The sequence below is a fragment of the Dasypus novemcinctus genome, chromosome 19 (assembly GCF_030445035.2).
Source record: "Dasypus novemcinctus isolate mDasNov1 chromosome 19, mDasNov1.1.hap2, whole genome shotgun sequence".
NCBI classification, from domain to species: Eukaryota; Metazoa; Chordata; class Mammalia; order Cingulata; family Dasypodidae; genus Dasypus; species Dasypus novemcinctus.
In genome coordinates, this window is record NC_080691.1 from 39,255,949 (window position 1) to 39,280,019 (window position 24,071).

A 24,071-nucleotide genomic window follows, 5' to 3' on the forward strand; every position below is an offset into this window, starting at 1 on the left:
CCATCCCAAGATAATGCCTGACACAGAAGCCCCAAGGGGTCAGACTCATACCTAGCTTCTATCATCTGGAAACTCCCTCAAATAGTCCCATTGGAAACTCTCAAAGGAGGGGGACAGAGGAGCCCTGGCTTTCCTGATGACCAGAGCAAGCAAGAGAAAACTTTCCAAGGGTCAGAGAGAGTCAAGAACCAGGAAAGAGACAGGCCCAGGGTGGTGGGGGAAGAGCAGCAGAAGCTGGTCACAGGAGCCTGGAAAGTGGGGAGAGGAAGGGAATGGAAAGCAATTGTCTCAGAGGAAGGTTTTCTGCTGCTGTGGGAGAAGGGTCTCTTCTTAAGGAAGCCACTTTGTCTGGGAAAGTTTTGGCAAAGGGACGCACTATGGCCCGAAGCCACAGGCCCTTCCACCACCCTCTGAACCACACCGAATTGGCCCCCTCATCATCACAACCCCCTCAGTACTTGGCCTACCACTGGGGATCCCAGGATCACCTATAGTCCAGTAAAGTTCCCACTAAGGTTCCCAAAGAGGCCCAGCCCATACTGCAAGGGGCTGCCCAGGGCTCCAGGAGGCTCACCTGTGTGGATGGAGGTTCAGGAGTACAGAGAGCCAGTAAGGATAAAGCATGAGAAAGTGCTCCAGCAAGCAGAATGGGCAAGGGATTATCATTCTCTAAGAAGCTGAAGGAGGCCACACCTTTGCCTGCTAAAGGGCAAGGGCCACAGAATGAGCAGCCCCTAAGGCTGAGAGCTCCACTGGGGAAGGGCTCCCAAGGAGAAGACAGCAATTCCAGCCACAGCCCAGCCTCCCTGCTGCAGAATTCTGACCTTGACACAGTGGGACTGGGGAAGGGGGCACCCTCCCAGCAGGGCCTCACTTTCTTTTGGGAAATGGGGATGAGTCTGGGAGATATGTTGGGTCTGGGTCACTTCATAAAACAGGCAATACCCTTCCTATACCATGACCTTCCTGAACAAGGGGAGAGCCCAAGCCCCCGCAGTCAGGCAGGAAGAGTTCCTAGGCAGGGTCTGGTGTACCCATAGTGCAGGCGGCAGGGGCAGTGCCCTGGAGTGGTCTCCATCCTGAGCAGAGCAGAGCAGAGCAGAGGCAGGAGATGCCCTCTGGGCTAGCCTTGGGGTAGGGTGGGGAGAATCAATCCCATGGTGGTCTCTGCTGTGGAGATCTTAGGCTCTAACTCAGTGCCAGGGAAGCAAAGGGGAAGAGGAAGTACTGCTGGCCACTCTGCTGAAATGAGCTCCTCAAGGCTCCTCCCTAGAACGCCTTGTTTGCAAGGGAGGCTGGGGCAAGAAGGCCAAGGCCACAGTTCCTGTCAGCCACAGCACAACAGACAGTCTGAGGAGTGAGAAGGCAGGAAAACAGATCCCAGAGTTAGACAGGAAAGAGTTGAGGAATAGCTGCCGAGAGAGAGACAGAGAGAGATCTTTTCTAATAAGCAAAAACGAAAAGTGAGTGCCCTAAAGCCTACTTAGAATAGCAAGAAAGGGTCCAGCCTAGGTGAGCTATTCTGCCATAGGCATTTGTCTTTATAGTCTATGAAGGACTTATAGCCATCAACTCATGGGAGCCTTGCAACAGGATTTTCACTCCTACCTGAGAGGGGGAAACTGAGGCTGGGAGGGTGAAGTGATGTTCCCAAAGTCCCATAGGCAGCCATGGACAAAAAGAGAGGAAAGGAGTACAGTGGGGTCAATCCCACATCTGTCTTCAATTCTGTACTCTTTCTGCCAGGCCATGCAGCCTGGACCAGACCAGTGTGTACCAGTGAGAAACTTGTATGCTGTGGATGGGGAGATTGTGCAGATAGACCTGAGTGTGGAGGCTTTGGACAGACCCCTTCAAGCCAGCTGGAGTCTCTTTTGGCCAGGGAGGCCTAAACCCTGCAAAGCGCAGCTAAGGGCATTGCCATGCACACTTAAGAGGTGTGAGCAAGGACACTCCTAAATGGGACAGAGCTAGTGCCCAAGAAAGCCCAACTTTAAAAAAAAGACCATTTCTACAAGACCTTATTAAAATGTGAGGTGACTTTTCTTTCCTTGTGCCTTGGTCAGTAGGGCAAGGGAGAAGTCATCAAATTATCTAGAGGGTGAAAAAGGCACCTTATTTTGGTGGTTAAAAGTACAGGCTCTGATGTTAGATTGCTGGGGCTCATATCTCCATTCTGCAGATCATTTAATCTATGCCTCATCCAAATAGTGGGGACACTACTACCAGACTTATCGGAGTGTTGTCAGGATTATCTAAGACAAGGTCCTGACTCACTGCAAATGCTTAATATATATTAGCTATTATTAACATTATAAAGTCCCCCCTATTATAAAGGTGGTAAATAGCACTTAAGGACTTTTCCAAGAAGGGCTGGAGAAAAGCTGCCTATAAAGGCTTTTGGCTAAAGGTGACTTTGAAGCCATCTATGAGGGCCTGCGTCAAGGCTGGGCCCTGCCCTTCAGCTGGCCTCTGTTCCCCATTTCAAAGATGGCAGATGGGGGCACGAAAGGCAGCCTGGCAGTTGGGGAAGTCCTGCTCCCCCAAACTGATGAGGTTCTTCCTTTGCCTTCTCCTTTCTAGGCTGCCAACTCCCAGCTCAAGGCCCAAGGCCTAGGGCTCCTCACCTTTTTGTGCTTCTTGGCCATCCATTTGTCCCAGTTGTTGAGCATGTCCAGCCACTTGGACTCTCTCTGCCTCAGCACCTCCAGGGGGACTTCTTCCAGCCTGTGGAGCAGAGGGCAGGGCCAGTCAGAGGTGCCAAGAGAAGCAAAGGCCCTGACTCAGGGCTCAGCCACCAGCCTGGCTGGGCCTCCATTCCTCCCCCTGTGCCCCACCCATGCAGTCTCCTTGGGAAATGCTAACCCATGAAATCCCTAAAGCGATGAGAGGTAGTGCTTCCCCTGCCAGGAAGGCACAGGCCAGAGAGACACCAGGTTCAAGTACCCACCCTGCAATGACCAAGGGGCCAGGAGTCACCATGCCTCTCAGGGGCAGAGGCCTAAGTGTCTTCATCTGTGCATGCCTAGGAAATGAGCCTCCTCAGAGGGCCTGTGTGCAGGCAGCAGGGCTAAACACAAAAACTAGCCAAACGAGGATAGAAAGAACATGCTCACCCCTTCATTCTAGCAAAACCAGTTACTCATAGTTTCCCCAATTACGCCCTGGCCCTTTCCCACTTCAACCTTTGCTCACACCAGTCTCTTGGCTGTAATACTCCCCAAGTTGTCTCCACCTATCAAAAATCCGACATACACTTCAAAGCCGTAACACCACCTCTTGGATGTGCTCAACATCTGTTTACTAAGTAGCCACTGTTGCCAGGCGAGGTCTCTGGGCAAGTCACAGGGAAGCACTCCCGTGACAAGAACAAGAGTCTTATGGAACTGACATTCTAATGCGCGCTGACAGGGAAAAAAAATCTCAGTATCAAGACCCACCCCAAGAAGGCAGATGATACCAAAGCAGGCTGAGGCAAGCTAAGCCAGAGGGCATGTCAAGTGAGTGGGCTCCCTCTGCTCCTCCAAAAAGGGAGCACCCAGGAATTCAAGAATTCACCTAGCTTTGGGAGGCAAAGAGGAGACTAACATTTGTAGGCTAGGCAGCTTTCTTGTTCAGCCCACAGAACAACACTGGGTTTTTTTTGTTTTGTTTTGTTTTGTTTTGTTTCTATAAAGTATGTATGCCCCTCTCTTCACACATACACACTCATTCTTTCTTCCTAAAAGTATTTCAGGGAAGCAGATTTGGCTCAATGAATAGAGCGTCTGCCTACCACATGGAAGGTCCAGGGTTCAAACCCAGGGCCTCCTGACCCATGTGATGAGCTGGTCCATGCACAGTGCTGATGCGCGCAAGGAGTGCCCTGCCACACAGGGGTGTCCCCAGCGTAGGGGAACCCCACACACAAGGAGTGCACCCTGTAAGGAGAGCCACCCAGCGTGAAAACAGTGCAGCCTGCCCAGGAGTGGCACCGCACACAGAGAGCTGACGCAGCAAGATGACACAATAAAAAGAGACACCGATTCCAGGTGCCACTGACAAGAATACAAGCAGACACAGAAGAATACACATTGAATAGACAGAGAGAGCAGACAACTGGGGGGGGGGGCAGGGAAGGGGAGAGAAATAAATAAAAAATAAATCTTAAAAAAAAAAAAATTATTTCAGGTGGGAGTGGATGTGATTCAAGTGGTTGATCACCTGCTTCCCACATGGGAAGTCCCAGGTTTGGTTCCCAGTGCCTCTGAAAAACCAAAAAACAAAGAAAAAGCAAACAAATGAAAAAAACAACTCAGGGGAGCTGATGTGGCTCAGTGGTTGACTGCCAGCTTCCCACATATGAGGTCCAGGGTTCAATCCCTGGCCCCAACAACTTAAAAAAAAAAGTATTTCAGGGGAGCTGGTATAGCTCAGTGGTTGAGCACCTGCTTTCCATGTACAAGCTCAGGGGTTCAATCCCAAGTGCCTCCTTAAAAAAAAAAAAAAGGATTTCAAAGTAGTGGATTATGGATCTTTTAAATTTCTTTTTCTGTGTGTTTCTTATGTATTTTTGTTCAATTAAAAAAGTAACATAGTATTAACAACACAAAATATTAATGACAGATGAGGACACAGAAGCTCAAAGAGATAAAGCAAGGGCTAGGGAGGGTAGCTTGTTCAAGTAAAACAGCAAATCAGTGGAAAAACCCAGATTTAAATCCAAATCATGTCCTAGCCAAGAGCCCACACTCAGTTCTGCCTGACCTCCCAGAAAGGAGTGTGTGGGGGGGGGGGGAAGGGGGGAGGGGGATGGGGGACCCTCCAGGCAGCTCTGAGGAGACTCTCAGCCCAGGACATGGTAGGGCTAGGGCTTGGCCCATGCCTCACTTCTCTCTCCCGGAAGGAAATGAGCTGCTGTGACTTTTACTGGTTAGGAGAGCAGAGGGAGGGGCCTGTAGAGCTAGGTCTTCAGAGAAACAGAAGGGCAGATCTCTTCCTTCAGTGGGCTTTATCTGGGCAACTGCACAAGCCTGAGAACAGCCTTGGAGCTCAGCAGCTGAGGAGGCTCTATAGCTTGGCACATACAGCCCCTAGACACACTGACACTAGCCAACCCCTCGCTGCTCCTCTCACAACCCACAGAGAGAAATAGGTCACAAGGACATTCCCTTCTCTTCCCTTTCTAATAGGAAAAAAGCAGGGACCAAGCCTTTAGGCTAGGTAATTTAGAAAGGGGTGTTTCCAGGCAATCCCCAAATACCCAGGAGTGGAAAACAAAGACCATGCTGCCTCCCACCACCATGCTGCCTCCGACCACCTACAAGACACTGGCTTCTGTAAAAAGTCTGGGATGAGCTTTCTAGTTAATTACATGAAAGGATATCCACATAAGTCAACAGGAAGTTCTGATAGTGGCTCTGATAGTTACATCTGAGCCACTCTCTCCATCACACAGATGAGAAAACTGAGGCTCACAGAGGGAGAGGCTTTCACCTCAGCCTAACAGTTTCCAAAGAATTCTCTTGTGGTTTTTTTCCCCAGAAGTACCGGAGATTGAACTCAGGACCTCGAACATGGGAAGCAGGCACTCAACCACTGAGCTACATACACTCCCCTCATGTGCTTTAATACAAGCTCATATGATACCTCAACTCTCGGGTAACTTTGTTGGAAAGATCTTACTGTAGGGCTTTGAAGATACCCATTCTCCCAACTGCAGATACACAGAGGAACATGTTAAAGTTTAGTGTTCTTTTAACTGATGCCAGATAAGAGCTTTAGCAGTTTCAAAGCCCCAACATCAAACCTCAAACGGCATTTCAATAGGGTACAAAACAAACTACCATATTTCCTGGATTCTAAGATACCACTCATTTAAGCTACGCCACTAGTTTGGCAAGGCCTTCTCAGAAACAAACCAAAAACCCCACCTGAAACTGAAAGATCTGTTTTAATTTTTAAAACCTTAATTGAAAAATTTTGAGGAAATATCAGCAATTGGCTTTTCCTCTATTAGTAGGAGTTTAGTCCACCTGGAAATGGTGGGAAGACACTGGAGGTCTTGCTATAGCCAGCACTCAGCACATCACATGCTATCTGACTGTGGTTAACTTATCTTTATGCACATGATGTGTTCCTGAAAAGCTGCAAGCTATTCATCTTTAAAAACTCAGAACGTTCACATATCCTTCAATCTAGTCAGGATATCAGAAGGCACCTGATCCAACCACTGTCTAATAAAGGAATCTCTTCTACAACAGGCAAGTCCCTTTCCCTCTCAGAGCCTCAGTTTCCCTACATGTTTGGGTAGCCTGCTTTGTGAACTGACCCTCAAACGATGCCCAGAGTGGAGCTGAGATAAAGGAGGCTCAGGAGGGATTCCTGCAAACAGTGTGATGGTGCAGAGATCCTGGCAGTAGAGGGAGAGCATGAGCCACAGTTGCTAGAGAGGGAAGGTGGCCAGTAAAGGGACCAATTAGCCCATGGGGGATATACCAGGTTCTGAGGGCCTCACTGCCCCTTCAGAAAACCCCTCTTTTTCAGGTGGTCTGAGGGAGTCTCTGCAACCAAAAGAGCCTAATGAGAACAGTCTCCAGCTGCCCAGCATCTGCTTGAACTTCTGCAGGGATGGAGCCTCATTACCTCCAGGTGAAGCCACCCTATTGTTGAACAGTTTCTACTATTGAAGCTTTCTTCCCCAAGTAATGCCAAAAATTTACCTGGCACTTTTATCTATAGTCTCAACACTCCACTCTGAGGCCACACAACTGTCAGTTAGATCCCTCTCATACTAGGCATGCACACACACATCCCTTGTCATCACCCATCCTACCTGCAATACCTTTTCTATTCCCCTCTCCAAGCCACAGTGACCCTTCAGGGCCCAATATAACAATAAAAACTGTAACTTTAAAAATGATAATAACAGTAGCAATAGTAGTTACCCCAATTGTATATCATTTATTATTTACCAATTTCTTCTAAATGCTTTACATACATTAAATGTAAATTTCATATGGACTAGAGTCACTTACTGGTATTCTTCTATAGACTAGCAATGGAAGAAACTATATCATTGACGTGGAGACAGTGGCCACTGGAGGTGCAGAAGTCAGAGAGTGGGACAAAGAGGTGTAATACGGGGGCAATTTCAGGACTTGGAATTGTCCTGAGTGACATTGCAATGACAGATATGGGTCATTTGTATAAACTACAATGTAAACTATAATCCACGATTAGTGGCAATGTTCCAAAATGCGTTCTTCATCAATTGCAATGAATGTACCACACCAATGAAAGAAGTTGTTAATGTGGGGAACAGTGGGAGGTGTGGTGAGGGAGGCATATGGGAATTCCTTATATATACATATACATTTTAAAGATTTATTTATTTACTTTCTCCCCTTCCCCTCTTCCCGCCTTGCTGTTTTTGCTGCCTGTGTTGTCTTCTCCTGTAGGATTCACTGGGATTTGACCCTGGAGACTTCTGATGAGGAGAGAGGTTCCCTGTCAATTGCGCCACCTCAGTTCCTTGTTTCTGCTGCACTTCACCTTGACTCTGTCCTTGTCTCTCTTTTGATGTGTCATCATCTTGCTGCGTGACTCACTTGAGAGGGGCACTGGCTAACCACGTGGGCACTCATGCGGGCACTCGTGTGGGCACTGGCTCACCACGCGGGCACTCGCACGGGCACTGGCTTGCTGCACGGGCATGCTTTCTCTTCTTTTTCACCAGGAGGCCCCAGGGATCAAACCCAGGCCTCCCATATAGTAGATGGAAGCTCTATCACTTGAGCCACATCCACTTCCCCCTTATTTTTTTTTATGTTACATCTTATGTAATCTAAGTATCTTTTAAGACTAAACAAAAAATACATAAAAAAATAAAGATATAGTAAACTTTTCTTGTATACACAATAGTTAATTCAAAAGATGTAAATTCAGAATATGAGGAGGGCATTATGATTTTGAATACTCTTGATTTTGTTAACTTTATCTTTGTGGTGGGATTTTTTTTAGCTGAAACTTACCTCATGTATAACTTGGTTAAGTGAAGTAGTAGGTAATTAAAATTTCAAAGAATCAAGTGAAATATAAAATTTTTTAACTTACTCATTTGAGTTTCAAAGTTAAATTTATTGAACATAAAGCACACTAAAAATGTATGTTATTTTAAAATATCACCTGCAATAAAATACTTTTTAAAAAGTAAAATGCTAAATATATATATATGTAAATTTCATAATAATCTTACTATAATAACATTACCCCTATTTTATAGAAGTAGATTCCAAGACTTAGTTAGGTTAAGGGACTTGTTCAAAACCACATAGCTTAAGTGGCAGAGCTGGGACACAAACCCAGGCCTGCTTGACTCCACAGCCCATGCTCTTGACCTTTGCACTAAACTCCTCAGCCTCTACAGGTCAAGCCCTCAGCCTCCATGTCTGCCCAAATCTCACTGATTGTCCTTTGACCTGAAGACCTTCATCCTAACTTAGAATACTACCTCCCAAACTTTTAAAACTGAAACCCACATTAGGAAATACATTTTATACTGAGACCCTATACATATATCATATATATGTATGTATATATAAAAGTATCTGTATATATATATGTATATATCTAATACACTGTGATATTTTTGTTCAATTTTATATTACTTTAGTCTATTGCATTTTTGTTAATGCTGGTCACACCCCCTAAAACAGATTTCAGCACTGACTCATTAATGAGTCAAGACATGAAATATGAAATGAGTACTTCATTACCACTTCTTCATATTGTTCAGCATTGCACCTTCTTTAACTGGCCCACATCTTCAACTTTTTCGGTTGCCCCCACCACATACTTCACAGGTGCTTAACAAGGCTTGATTTTCACCATGACATCATAACTCTCATCCCATGCATCCAATTTGGGGTTAGCCACTGCTCCCTACAGCAATGTTGTCTCCCTAATAGCCCAATAAGGTGGGTCTCTCATAGAGTGTTGTTTCCATTTGAGCCATAAGAAACTTGACCACTCAGAGGTTGGATGACTTGTGCAAAGTCACAAAGCTAATAAGTGGATGATAGAACCAGGCAGGGCCTCCCCTCTGCCACAGTGACTCAAGTGCTGTTCTGACTCCTCTGGGAAGGCTATGGTGAAATCAGGCCCTTCTCCAGATGAGGCTGGGTGGCTCTATCTCTGGCCCAAAGTTCTTGGAGACAAGGCCTCAGTGTTCTGACTGCCTCAGAGTGGCCTGCCCATAAACAGTAAATGCTCAGTGAGGTCAGTACCTGGATGGGCATAACTTGCAAGCACAACCTCAGTTGGAGATGGCAACCTGGGCAATCTGCTGTTTGCTAGCCCTCCCATCTCCTGAGGGGAAGGGGCACAGAGGAGGCAAAGGTGGGCAACGAGGGGGTGCCCAAGGTAACAGTGACACTCTGCTGACTCCATTCTCTGTAGACTCCTAGTTCTCTAGACCTCTCCCCTGACCCAGAGGCTGAAGGCTTCCAAGAGCTCAAAGGGTCAAGACTAGTTCAAGACACTGAGACCAAAGGCTGCCGTTCTCTCTCCCCTTGTCCTTCAGGACATCTGCTTTCTGCCCACATATACCTCAGCCACTCTGAGTTGACAGACTCAGTCAGTTGTGCCCATGCCACCTTTATCCTATGGTAAAAAGATACACGTTGGTTTCAGGGAACCGGTCTAACCCCTTTCTCCTAAGCCTCACTCCCCTAGCCAGCCCAAAGAGAAATACACCCAAAGCTTAAAGCCTGGAATCACAGACCACAGAACTCATTCGCCTCGTTTCACCCATGGGGAGGTCAGGTGAGGAATGGGGAGAATGAGCGGAGTGGGGACCTTGAAGTCAACAAACCTAGGCTTCCATTCCAGCTCCTCCATCTGTTAGCTGGGAGACCATGGGCAAAATATTTGACCTCAACTTCTTCATCTTTAAGCAAAATCATAATACACACCTCGTATTTTATAGAGCAGCAACAGGGGATAAATGTGTATAACAGCCCAGCCTGCTGGGTGGCCCACGAATGGTAACAATTAGATAACTGGTATTGGCAGTTTACCTAGCATTTTCACATCCTTGTTCACATCTGACTGATCCACATAAATAGTGCCTTGAGGTAAGCAGGGCAGGTTATCCCCATTTTACCGATGAAGCAACTGAACCCCCAAGAGGTTAAGTAATCTACTCAATGGCACACCAACTATAAATCCTGCCTTCTGGTCCCAGCTCTATCACTTTGCAGTTGTGTGAAAAGAGGCAGGCTGTTCTACTCTCTTGAGCTTCTGGTTCTTCATCTGTAATATGGGGACAATACCACCTCCTTGGAGAGCAGTGAGAGTGTGATCACATGCAACAATAATAGCCAACATCTTTCAAGCACTGGCCATGTACTAGCTCTGCCAAGCACTATATAGACATTATTCTCCTTAGCCCACACTACTGCCCAAGGAAGTAGTTTTATTATCTTCACTGAATAGATAAGAAAACTAAGGCTCAGCAAGGTTGAATAATCTGACCAAAGTTACAAAGTCAGGAAAGTAGAGACTGTAACATGAGCACTGAACTATCCAATCAATGTACAGTACCCACACATAACAGAGCCTCAATACTTGTCATTCCCTTCCCTCTTCTTCACTACCCAGTAGAAAGCCACACCTGTGCTGAAAGAGCAGACGCGAGTACTGTGAAAGTGGACTTTCCCATGGGTCTCCAGCATGGAGAGGAGGCAGCCAGAGGAAGTCTCAACACAGTATGGAAAATCGGGAAATGGACAGACAGAGCGAGCGTGACCAATCCCAGATCCAGGGATACCAGGATTGGGGAGCTTCCTTCTCCTATCCAGAGCTCAACAGAGAAGTGAGAATAAACAGAAGGTTGACCTACTTTGCACACTCGGTAACAACTTCTGGAGTTCATTACCCTAAGAGGTGATAATGACTGAAAGTATAAATAGCTTCTATGCCAGCTCCATAATAACCTATAATGGAAAACACATGCTGGAGAGGGTGGTGTGCACATGGCCAACCGCCAGGGCTGGTGAGGTCTGTGCAATCACCAAAAGGGTCCCTCGGCTCAGAAAGCCAAGGAGGCCTGCAGCCCAGGCAACAAGTGAGCTACCCAAAGCCACACTGTGAGCCAGTGTGGTAAAGGAAGGTGGTCTGCAGCAGCCTGGTACTCCCTCCTGGGCCCTGGCTGCCCCTGCCTTGGAGGGCATCTGGATGAGAAAGTTTGGCTTGCTTCACTCTCTTCCACCCCTAAACGCTAGTTCTGGGCCTGCCTCCTTTTCCCATAAGGAATTCCCTGGCTCTGCTCTTTCCAGCTCTGGGTCAGTGCACAGTGGTAAACAGGTTCTCTCCACCCTTCACAGCCTTGGTGCCTTGGGCCACTGCCCAGCTCTCAACTCTGCTCAGCCCCACCCCCCTCAGGTCCTTTGGTTCCTTTAGGCACCAGCATTGCTGGCTTCAAAGAGCACTCCTCTCCCCTTCCAGCCCCACTCAGCTAGGGAAGGGAGCAGAGCACAGCAGAAACCCCCACGACAGCTCTCCCTGACAAGTGTAAAAAGGTTAAAGGCTATTCTCAACAGAAGATATCCCTACCCCCAAATCCCACCCACTAGTGAAAGAAGTGCTTGAAATCCCTGCCTGTACCTGGGTCATCAGGTCACAATCTCAGTGCAGGCACCCAGGAACCACCACAAGTCTAAGTGTAGATGTGGCCTCTTCACCATCCTTTCCAAATCAGTAGATCTCATTGGGAGATCTTACCAAAGTAGTGTGGACTCACTATTGATACAATGTCCCTCCTCTTCCTAGGCTCCCTACTGTTTGGCCAACAGAAATCTCAGGCCCTGACTTTCAGGCCTTCCTGTTTCCTGCACATCCCTCCTTTCTCCCCTAGCCCTGTCTCTAGGCACCCCCTTCCCTCTGAACTGACCTCCCTAAACCCCTCCCCACAACTGACTCTGTCCCACTCATGTTTGAGGCCTCATTCAGACTCCCTTTCCCCTCCTCAAAGCCTTTCCTAACTCCTCCAAGGATAGAATAGACTCAGCATGTCATATTCCACACACATTTCTCTAGAGCCTACATTCCAGGTCCTGAATTTATAAAGATGAATAAAAAGCAGCCTCTGCCCTTGAGGTGGTCAATCAGGCAGAGGATACAGATGGTAAATAAATAAATAGCACACATAGAAGAAGTGCTATTGCAGAAGTAGGTAGAAGGCACTAGGAGTTTCAAGAAGATGCCATGGTGGGGACAGGGATATTTAGGAAAGCTTTAAAGGGGAGCTGACTTTTGAGTTGATCCCTGAAGGATGACAGGAAGTACCACACTGAGAATGGGGAAAGGGCACACGTGGCAAAAATCCCAGTATGAGCAGCCTGTTTGGGGAATGCAAGCACCCCTGGGGAGTGGGTATGGCTCCTCAACCAGATAGTTGCTCTGTTGAGACAGCTTTCCATAAGAAGTGGCTCCTTGAGGCAGGGGCTCCCCCAGTCTTGTCCTCTACAGTGCATCAGGTGCCTAGGACAGTGCCTGACACCTAGCTGGCGCTCCATGAATGTGTGCTGATTGACTTATTAGCTTTGTGACCTCAGGCTCTCTGCATTTCAGTTTCCTCAGCAGTGAGATGGGAATCCAGTTCTCTACTTTGGGTTCACATGGGTAATGCACGAGAGCCTGATAAAAAGCACTGCCGATCTGGCCTGATCCAAGCTTTACAGCTTCCTCATAGCCCAGCACATGGCTGAGCACAGATGAGCTTGATGAATGCCTTTTACAACATTAACTGTAACATTCAATTACCTTAATTGAACGTCTGTTATTGTACTTACCAGGCACTTACTATGCGCCAGACACTGCTCAGCACTTAGCGTTACTTCATTTAATCCTGCAACTAGCTCATGGGATAGGTCCTCTAATTATCATCCTCCTTTCACAGATGAGGAAGCTCAGGCTTTCAGCAAACCAGTAACTGTCTAAGGTCCAGGAAAAGCACACACAGCACTGGCAAGTTTATCTAGCAGCCTCATTCCCAAGGTCTTGCCTGCTCTGCTCTGCTCCCACTCTGTCACTGAACTCCAGCACTGAATGCTGTCTACCAAGACTGGTACACAGAAGCCTTGCTCCTAGGAAGCATGGAGCTTATTGGACTCAGAGCCATAAACTGTGTGATGTGGGCAAGTCATCTGACCTCTGGGATTTAGTTTCTGCCTCTGTAAAATGGGGACTATGTGATAAGTACATCTCAGAATTGAATGAGGTGGTATAGGTGAAAGCCTGCTCCACCATTACAGGCTCCCCTGTGAAATGGCTTTACCATGAATGAATTGGGAGCATGGATACAGGACAGTAAGGGTGGAGGTAATTATGAAGTATACTCAAACTCCTCCCCCAAGTGATTGCTACCACCTGGGAGGGCAGAGGCTCCAAGAGACCCAACAGTCACATGCTTTGAACTGAATCTTTCAGAAGGTCCACCTGCTCTCAATTCTGCTTTACCTTCACAGGCTAAGGAAAGGAAGGACCCTCAGTCAGAGCCTCAGATCATAGCTCTTGGATCAGCACTGCTTGGGAGACCTGTTCCAAATGACTCAGTGAGGAACTGACGGGGGGATTCCCAATCTGCGCTGGCAGGCCAGGAAGCTCCTGACCACAAACTGAGTGGGGCAGACTCCTGCCTTACCCCCAAGGCCCTGGGGTGGGGGTGGGGGAGCAGAGCACATGGGGGAATCTGGATCTTCATGCCCAGGCTGCCTTGCTCCTTACCATTATGCCACAGGCCTGACATCACTTGCTCAGCTTCAGTTTCCTTATCTACAAACTGGGTAAAATAATGCTTACACTATCAATTTTCCTTTGCTCCTTTAAAAATTATTGTAAAAGCAATGGGAATGTCAGCACTATGCAGACTAAAGAACTAGACAAATCAAAGCATATTGATCTGATTACACCTCCAAAGACATGAGAACCACTGCTATGAGTGGTTCATGAGGGACAGGTCCTTTCTCTCAAGGAAATGAACAGGCTGGGAGCGTGAGCCTATGGGCTGTGCTACGATGAGCCCTTGCACTCATGTGGCACTTCATAAAGAACTTGCAAAGACACTTTTTATTATACTTCAAGGTCAGTCTCAGAATGTTAGAAGTAGAAGAGCTTGCAAACATACCATTACAACTGCAGTATTTTATATGTGGGGGAAACTGAGGCTTAGAAAGATCAAGCAACTTTCTCAAGGTCACACAGCTAGTTGGAGGCCCAGTGAGGCCCAGGATTCAGGTCTCCTGATCCCTGTTAAGCAGTCTCTGTTCACACTATGCTCCTAATCTGTTCTTTCACTGATCCCCATAATCCTCTTGTGCACACACACCACTCCTTGTAACTACCTGTTTCATGTCTGACGTCCCTGGTAGGCTCTAAGTCCTGTGAAGACAGAGCCCAGGTTTATGTGCCCTGAACCTAGCACAGGGCTACATACATAGTAACTGCTGAGCGAAAACCAGGAAGTATTAGCCCCATGGCCAGGTGCAGAGACGTGCCTAAGTCACACAGCATGTCAGTGGTGGAACCAGCACCCTGACTCCTGTGCCTGGTTCGGGGCCCTTTCCCACACACACCTAAATCTACATTTCCTGTCAGAATCTCTCATTTCCAAAAAGCGGTGATGCTCCAAAGTGCTGGGGGATTTGCCTTCTCATAGGTACTAGATCTGCTTCTACCTGTCCCAGCCGAGGTACTAGTTCCAGGAAAAGAACAAAGATACTAGGTCAGGTCAAGCCAGACTTTGGCTGCCATTTGCCTCTCCTTGATCAGTATATGTTCTGCCCAAAGCCCCAAACCTACCCTCCCCAGCTGCCACACCACCCTAAGGTATGTTTTCCATGTCCTCTTCTTGGAGAGGAGCCTGGGCATCCTTGCAGCCTCCCCTGCCACAGAGCTCAGAACCACTGACTCCACTCCTCCCCCACCAGGCTGGCTAACCTGCTCCACTACTAAAGGGAGACAAAGATCCCCTTAATGTGCCCTGGGCATACCAGCCATGCCAGGCACCTTGAGGGGCCCAGGGATATGACAAAGTAGAGTCAGCAGCAGCCTGCTGCCCACTTCAGAGGGAGGCCACAGATGGCCTTCCCTCTGTGTGACCAGAAGGTCCCTGGATGGGCCCTATTAGATGCCAGGGCCATATTAAGTCATCCCAAGGCTTCCAGAGCCCTCCCATGTCAGTTCACACAGCCAATCAGGCAACAAGTCCTACTCATTTGCTGGCCTCTCATCTTCACAGTTCCAGACCTCTTCCAGACTTCTCCATAGCCCTTTTGAGTATCCTGGATTCTCTCAACAGCTGACAAGTCTCACTGCCTGCAGCCCGGCTCCTCTCTACACCATCTTCCAAACCAGTACCACACTGACTTTTATGAAACATGGGAGACCTCAGCATGACATTCAAGGATAGGACAAATTAATCTAAAGGAGGCCTCCAACCCTCAGGTGTGCTGCCTGTAGGATAAAGATAGGGAGCAGTTTAGGGCACTATAATTGGCAGATAATGATAGGTCTCTGTTGTGATGGGCAATACATCCTGGATCTGGAGGCTCAATCTGCTTGACAGTGAGGAAGGACTGGGAAGTGCCATGTAGTTGGAAAAGCACAGGGCTGAGAGTCAGAAGATCTGGGATCCTCCTGATTTCCTCACCTATATAAGGAGCATAATCCCTGCCTTACCTACAAAGAGACATTTCTTCCAAAAGGCACATACTAGATATCAAAGTCAGGCGTCATGCAGCATTTTAGGGTCAAGCCCAGTGCACTGGGGACTCTGGCCTATAGGAAGGGTAGGACCAGTCCTGATCTGGCCATGCTTCTGGGTCCTCCCCACGGATCTTCCTCAATGGGCCTTTTTTCTGACTTGGATGGTCATAGACTTTTGCAAAACTGAGACCTGCCTTGCCCTCTACACTGAGATGGGGAGGTAGCCAGGTTCCTGCAGACTCCTACCCTGGGTGTGGGGGCCTCAGGGACTGCTGAGCATCTGACCCCCTGCCTCCTGCCACCGTAACACGGCTTAGTCACTGGATTTAGCATTGGGAAACAGGTTCTAGTCCTAGTTCTGCCATCTACCAGCTGGAAAACTCTCAGCACTTTCTTCTCTGGACTCCAGTGTGTTCATCTACAAAATGGGGATAACTACCTCTCTCAAAAGAAAGTTCACTGTGGTGTTCAACTTCTTGGCCACAGTAGCTGGGCCTCACTGACACACTTATTACAGCTAGAGATGGGGAGCAGAAAATAACAAGACAGAACCTCTAGCTACTCCAAGCTTTAACAGGGAAAACATTATTCACTGACTACCTACTGTGTGCCAGGATCTTTTCAAACACCAGCTAACTTAAACCTCACAACAATTCTACAAAATCAGTACTATCATAACCATTTCACAGGTGAGAAACTGAGGCTCAGAGAAGTAAAGCAATGTGTTCAAGCTCACACTAATAGCCAGACTCCAGCGCTTGTATGAGGAGGGAGCACCAATCACCTTCTTTCCTCCCCCTCAGTGTAAACAGATTGGGTGGTTGGACCAGGGCCAGCCTGATTGGCCCTATCGAGATCCTATTTCAGACCCAGGTGCTGAGAGGACAAAACATCAAGCAGGCCCCACTGCCTTATCTCTTTCCCATAGCTTAGGGTTTCTTAGCAGGCGGACACACAGGCACCTTCTCAGGGCAGCAGCTGGTATGCTGGCCCCCTCCCTTGCAAAGTCAGGTCTTGTCTGAGGCCCTAGAACACCCACATGGCCACCAAACTGGATTTTCCTTAGAGGTTGGGGGAAGGGAAGGAGAAGAGAGAATGGGAGGATCTGTGATCTAGAGGCCCCACATGTGCAGCTGCTTCCTTCCAGATGGGCCACCCAGGGACCACTCCACTGCCAGCTCCATGCTCTTCTGGGATCTATACTAATTCAAGAAAAGAGGATGCTCTGAGCTTACAAACTGGAGAAAGCAGTAGGAAGGCAAGGAGGCAGGCTCTGGCCTGCCAGGAGGACTCTGGCCCCACCCCAACAAAATCTGGAACAGACCAAACTGTAGGGATACCAATTAAGGTAGTTCTATGGTTTCCAAAGTCCTAGGGCCACCATAGTTGGCTAGTAGTGGAGGTCCCAAGGGATGGGGAAATAACCAGAAGACGCAACACTGTTGCTCCAGATGTTTCTCCCTGAGTCCAGTTCAGATCCCTCACTCCCCTAACAGGAAGCTGAGAGCATAGCTCCTCAACTCATTTGGCCTGCAGCACTGGGTAGGCTAAGAGTGGGTGGGAAGTTCCAGCCTCATAGAAAGAGTCCTGACAATCACATGGGAAAAGAAGAGGTCAGGGGTCCAACACTCTCTTAGGCAATTTCCTTCTGGCCAGGAGACCTGGTGTCCAAATGTTATCAGGTAAAACCCTTCTTTTCCTTCCTGACCCCCTACTTCTATGCTGCAGAAGGGACCCCAAACAAGTTTGCTTTTCCTATCCCAAAGAATGAGGAATAGTAACATCACTCCATCACTCCTCCCACCCTTCCCTGCTAAGAACATTCTTTCTCCTCATCCTGGTCCTTCCTGGGCTTCAATGCCTGGCTTAGTCCCCAGTCAAATCAAAAGAACTAATGCTGCCAGCACCCCTGTTCATGCCCATGCCACCCACAGGGCCCTGAGCTGACTGGCTGCTTTCTTGCCTCTCCCCATTCATTGACTACTGCTCAAGAGCAGGCAGGGATCATCTCAGGCCCACTAACGGTTCCCTGCAGAGTAGACTAAACAGACAAAGTGAAGAAATAGAAAGAGCCTAGAGCTGGGAATCAGGAGTTTTGCATTCAACTCTTGGCTTTGCACCTAATAGCCTAAAGAGTTGAGCTAATCACTTCTCTCAGGCCTCACTTTGGCTATCTGTATTGTAGTGGCCATCTCTAAGGTCATTTCTAGCTTTCCAACTAGAATGTCTATCTGTAACTGTCATTAAGTAAATTAAATATGACTTGAACATTTATTCCACTGCAGGCATTACATTAGATGTTCAGGAGAAAAGGTGAATAAGCTTGGTCCCGGCCCTGAAGCTCATCAGTCTAATGACTTGGTAATAATGACACACTCTTACCCTTGCTGGGCCTCCCAATTAGCCTCATATTCAGGAGGGATCCAAAGGTGCTGAGCTAAGCCAGGGAAGGTGAGGACAGGCACCCTTTCTGTCCACAAATACCAGAGGTATTTCCTCATTTTCCTCAATTCTCAGGTCCTTAGAAGGAAAAAGAAGGGAAACTAACACTTTCTGGGTTCTACTTGTGTCAGGCACTGTTTTAGGCACCTCTACATACCTGATCTCCTTGGTTCCCAAAGCTAGGAACTTTCTGTTCTACCTAACCAGCACCTTTTCTAAAGGCCATATTAATGGATGGTGAAGGCACTGAATCCTGCCCTGACTTGAGTGTCAGAAACTCTGGGATCAGGTCTTGGTTCTGCCATTAATATGCTGTGTGGTAGTAAGTCATTCTCCTCTCTGGGCCTCAGTTTCCTCATCTGTATAAGTAAGGGCTAAGCTGGCCATTCTTTAGATTCTTTCCAATTTAAACAATCTGTGATTTTATGATCAACTCTCACCAAGCACTTGACAGCCACCTGAGTAAGGGTAGCCTCTGACCTGCTTTCTTTCCCACCCCCAGCCCTCAGCAACTGCCAAAATTAGCCATCTTGCTTGAGACAACCTTTGGCCCAGGGTGGCTGAAATGAACCTTTAATCTGGAGCCAGAGTCCCCATCATCTCCACCACAGCCATCAGTGCTAATGTTTCACTTCTGGGATAGCACATGGGCTTCTAGTCCTCAACCACGAGACTGGGTTCAGGGCAGTCACCCTGAAACTTCCCATAACTTCCTCTCTTGTGGCCTTGGGCAGGACTTACTCTGGGTTTTTTTTTTTTTCTTTTTGAACCATAATATAAACTAAGCAAGTAACATGCAAGTTTTCAGGCTCCAGAGATGTTAGGCTGATCACCAGAGTTAAGTGAGGCAGGGCAAGAGGAGTAGACCTGGGACTCCACCTCAACCCCAGCCCTACGACACCCAGTGATGTAGAGGGTGTCTGCAGAGCCACATCCTGGGTGCGGTTGAGAGGTGGGGAAGACAGATATCTGGCTGGCTGGTTGGGGACTACAGCCAAAGGGAGGTGCTCCCACTGGGGTTTCTCTCTATCCACAAATACCAGAGGTACTCCCTCATTTTTCTTCTCAATTCTCAGACCCTCAGAAGAAAAAAGAAAGGAAAGTTAACACTTTCTGTGTCACTACTTATGCCAGGCACTGTGCTAGGCACCTCTACATACCTCATCTCCTTTGATTACCAAACTAACCCTGGACATAGCTGTTACTGTTGTCCTTTACAGTGAGTAAACAGGCTCAGAGATTCAGGATCTTGCTCAAGGTCACACAGCCATCAACTGTGTTTTCCACTATATCACACTGTTCTGCGTCCTGAGATCAGATTAACTTCCCCAAAGAAGCATATAGTAGGAATTGTGACATTCTAAAATTCTCCAACAAATATGAACTGTTGCTTCCAAGACCCCACAAATGCATCTGAGAACTCCTTTCCCACTTCTCAAGATCACACTCCTCCCAGGGTCCTGATCCCTGGTGACTGTTTCCCAATTGAGAAGCACATCCTAAGTGCCCTTTTTCTCACAAGCTAATCTCTGGGGACCTGTAGCAAGAGTCAAGTCAGGGTGAGGGAGCAATGAGAATGAGATATGCTCTCTGAATCCTGGGCTGGACTAGGCTGAGCCTGCAGGAGAGAGACCCAGTGGGTAGTTAGGAGGGACTTCTCCTTAGGGGAGGAGCCTAGATTTCTTGAAGGGAGAGGAGGCCTGGTGAATGAGAAGCTTCAGGGCCGGGAAAATCCCGGAAGTGACCTTTATGGGGCTGCCTGTGGGGGGTGCGGTTGTTCCAGATAGTCAAGACACTGCCGTAAGTCATGAGAGAGGCTGAGGGTGCCTCAGCAGTCACAGCTGGTCAGAGAAGGGGAAGAAGGATGGCCTCTGGAGTCGGGTCATGGCTGGCCCGACAGGCCCCCACAGGTGATTGATTGTGAGGGACTGTCTGATGTGAAGGCACATCACGAGGGAGGCTTGTCAGTTCTGTACAGAGCACTGGTCTCATGTGACAGCTGGGGTGGGAGTGAGTCTGGAGTCCATCTTTTCTAAGGGGCCCACCAGCCCGTGCATACGATATCTGCATGGATCGTGTCCAGGAGGTTCCGGGGGGTCAAGTACCCAGTTTACAGCCTCACATTTCTCTGCCTGCCAGCTGGGTGCTTCTGGGCTCTGAGGGTGGGGGATCTGAGTGTGCTAAATGCATACTAAATGCCTGCCCCCCTACACCTGGTTTTGTTTTTTTTTTCTTGGGGGAGGGGTGAGGGGGAAGGTACATGTCCCTGCAAAATACATAGAATCTGTCTGCTGGCTCCTGTGGCTGCTGGAGTCGACAATCTGTCCTGGCGGTGAAGGTGTGTCAGCCTGGAGAGACTGGGGAGGGGGAGTATCTGTCTGCCGGCCCATTGCCTGCAACTGGGGACATCTTCCTCCAACACTGGAGTGGGGGCACTCTCCTGCTCTTCCACAAGGGGAAGGGACAGACTGTCCCAGGGTGGCCTGTCTGCAAGAGAGCAGACCGATGTCCCTTCATCCAGGGGGTCTGTGTGTCTCGAGGTAAGGGTCAGTCTGTTCTGGGATGGTGTGGGGTGGGGAAATCCGTCCTGAAGTCTGCCTAGGGGCCCCTTAGGGTGGGTAAGGGGAGAGTGGGTGGTGAAACCCGGCATCTGTGGGTCTATCTGTGTCTATGTGGGAGGGGCAGTGGAGAATGTTGGTTCATTGTGGGGGGGATGGCGCCAGCCCATTGTGAGTCTGTGAGGGGGTGGCAAAGAGTTCATCAGCCCTAAGGCGGGGTGGGATGGGGCAGGTGTCTGTCGGGCTGTCCCGGAGTTGGGAGGAGGGTGCTGTTGACCCTTGGGGGGGGGGGGGGGGGACGTGTCAACCTATTTGGGATGGGGGACGGCGAGGGGCACAGAGGAGAGGAAGGGTGGGTTGGTCTCTAGGTCGGAAGGGGGCTTGCTGGTGAGGGGTGGGTCAGTCTGTCGCAGGGAGAGAGGGGCCGGTCTGTTTGTCCCTAGGTCGGAAGTAGGCCGGCGGCTGAGGGGCGGGTCGGTCTGTCCGGGGCGGAGGTGGGGGTGGGGCAGGGGAGGGATGGGGTCGGGGGTCCCCAGATGGGAGGGGGCAGGTCGGCCGGTTCTGACCGCGGGGCTGTCGGCGTCGAGTCGCGCCCCCCGCGCCCACACACCGCGGGTCCCGCGCCCGGCCCCGGCCCCCGGCGCTACTCACGCGCCCTCGGCGCCCTGCGAGCCCACGATGAAGCCGAACTTGTCGATGCGGCGCTCGGCGAAGCCGTTGGCCTCCGAGTCGGAGCCGAGGGAGCTGAGCTCGTCGGCGGCTGCTGAGTCCGGGCCCGGGGCCAGGCTCTCCCGGGTCCCGGACAGGCTTCCCCCGGCCGCGGGCGCGCGCGGCCCGTTCTGTCCGCTGCTCTTCGCCATCCCGGCCGCGCCCGCCGCCTCAGCCTCCGCGGCCGCCTCAGCCACCTCAGCCGCCCTAGCCTCCCGGCCGCCGCCGCCGCCGCCCCGCCCACTGGCCGCGCCCATTGGCCGCCGCGCTGCCGGGGGCGGGGCTTTAGGCCCAACAGGACGCTCCCCCCCGCACACCCAATGGGCGCCACGAACCCCGAGCCCCGCCCACCTACCCGAGGCTGGCGCCAACAGGCCCGACGGAAGGGGGCGGGGCAGCCGTCACCGAGCCCGTCCCCCCGGGCTGCCAATCACGACAGCTTACCTGGACGAGCTTCTCCGGCCTTTCCGGGTTGCACCGGGCCAGTCCTCTCACCTGCAGCTACACGCAGGCAGGTGACCGAGGGCGTCTGTCGCAGGTTCCGCACCTGCCTCCTGCGCCCCGACTCCTCGCGAGACCCCAGGGACGTGGGTTGGAACTGTTTCACCCATTCATTTTTAAGGAACTCTGAGGACATCCTGGGCTCGCCCCGGGACTCACGGCGGCTGGAAGGCCCAACCTGGACTAGAAGTTCGGCCACCCCATCCCTCTGCCCACTGTTTCTGGGACTTTAAATTAGCTCGTGGAATAACTAATTATTAAGAATAATTAGACCAACATTTATTGAGCCATGCATGGCCCCAAGCTCTACCTACTTTCTCTTGTAATCTTTTTTTTCCCCAGCAGCTTAGTTGCGATATAATTCACCATAAAATCCACCAGTTTAAAGTGTACAATTATTTTTAATATATTTGAAGAGTTGTGTAACTATCACCATAATCTAATTTTTGAACATTTTTGTCACCCCAAACAGAAACTGGGTATTCATTAGGAGTCACTCCCCAGCACTTCCACAGCCCCTGGCAACCACTAATCAAATTTCTGTCTCTCTAAAGTTGTTTTTTCTGGACACTTCATGTAAATGAAATCACATATTTGTCCTTTAATGTCTGGCTTATTTCACTCAACATGGAGTCTTAAATTTCACCCAAGTTGGAGCATGTATCAGAACTTCACTCCTTTTCATGATATTCCATTGTATCAATAGATTACATTTCTTTAAACAAATCAATTTTATTGGTACACATTAATAAAGCATACAATTCATCCAACGTGTACTATTAATGGTATTTGGTATAATCACATAGTTGTGCATTCATCACTTCATCATCGTTAAGGCGTTTTCACGGTTTCAATAATAACAAAGAACATAAACAAGAAAATTCTTCACTTCTGATCTCTCTGTTAGACCACATTTTATTCATCCATTCATCAGCTGAATGACATTTGGGTTGTTTCCACCTTTTAGCTATTGTGAATAATGTTGCTATGAACACTCATGTATAAGATTTTTGTGTGGCCATATGTTTTCATTTTTCTTAGATACTTAGGAGTGGAATTTCAGGTAACTCTGAGGAACTGCCAGATTTTTTTCCAAAGCAGATGAATCATTCCATAACTTGTAGCAATGAGATAGATACTTATTAGTCCCATTTTACAGTTAAGGGAGTTGAGATGCTGGAAAGTATAGTGGTTGCCTAAGGTCCTAGAATTAGCTCGTGGCACAGCCAGGATTCAAACCCAACCTTACCAATAACTCATATTAGGTGGGATGGGCCAATTGTATCTCTGTGGTCTTAGTCCCCAGCAGCGACTTCTGACCCCAGGGATTCTTACCTCTTGGAATCAGAATGATAACCTCTCACTTGAGTCCAGTACTCTATGGTTTATAAGTCACAACCATGTTGTCACCTGATGCACCTTTGCAGACTGGCAGAGACAGGCCCAGAGAGGGTAAGGTACTGGAAGAGCTGCAGGGTATATGACATGCTGCTAAGGGGCTCACAGCAAGCCCCGGGCAGGGGGGTCTTAAGCTTGACTGATTTCACCAGCCACTTCCTTGATGCCACGAGGCCCAGGCATTCCTGAAGTCTTCACAGTGCAGTCTTCACATTCCATGGGCTTCTGGGTTTCTATAAACAAGGCACTGGCAGACACGGGAGAGGGGTGGTGCCTCTGGAACCCAGTAAGGGGAAGTGGGCAAGGACATTTTGCTCTTAAAACCTCATCTGGGAGGACATTCTTCCTCTCCAGTGACTCCAGAGTAGTGGGCTCTTAGTCCCCCACCAGGGCACAGTGGGCCTCTCAGGAAGAGAACCTATCCCAGGGAAGGGAGCAAGAGCAGCCAGACAGACCCAGAACAGATGGGAAGCCCCAAGGATGATGGATAAAGCAAAGTGTCCATAGCCCTATGACTCCTTAAACTTGGTCCTGGCGTCATATCCGATGCACGTTCTTACTCAGCTCTGTAACAGCACACTTGCTGGGTTTCCACCCCAGCAGTATTTACTGGGGGACAGGTTCGGGGCACTCAGATACCCATCACTGGGAGACTGGATAGAGGTTTCTCAAGTTAAGACCTGAATGCCCCAGGTTCTAATTTTCTTGGATCAGACT

At 49.1% G+C, this 24,071-nt stretch overlaps 1 protein-coding gene across 1 annotated transcript in view; it reads right to left on the minus strand.

Annotated features, from left to right (window-relative positions):
- TBC1D10A (TBC1 domain family member 10A) overlaps positions 1–21,671 on the minus strand; it is a 30,413-nt gene extending 8,742 nt beyond the window's left edge. The window contains exons 1-2 of the mRNA XM_004481370.5: positions 21,399–21,671; positions 2,628–2,727 (exon numbers count right to left, since the gene is read on the minus strand). Coding sequence (XP_004481427.1) covers positions 2,628–2,727; positions 21,399–21,607 — 309 coding nt within the window. The 5' untranslated portion in view covers positions 21,608–21,671. The remainder of the gene's footprint in view (positions 1–2,627; positions 2,728–21,398) is intronic.
- Positions 21,672–24,071: the final 2,400 nt, after the last annotated feature.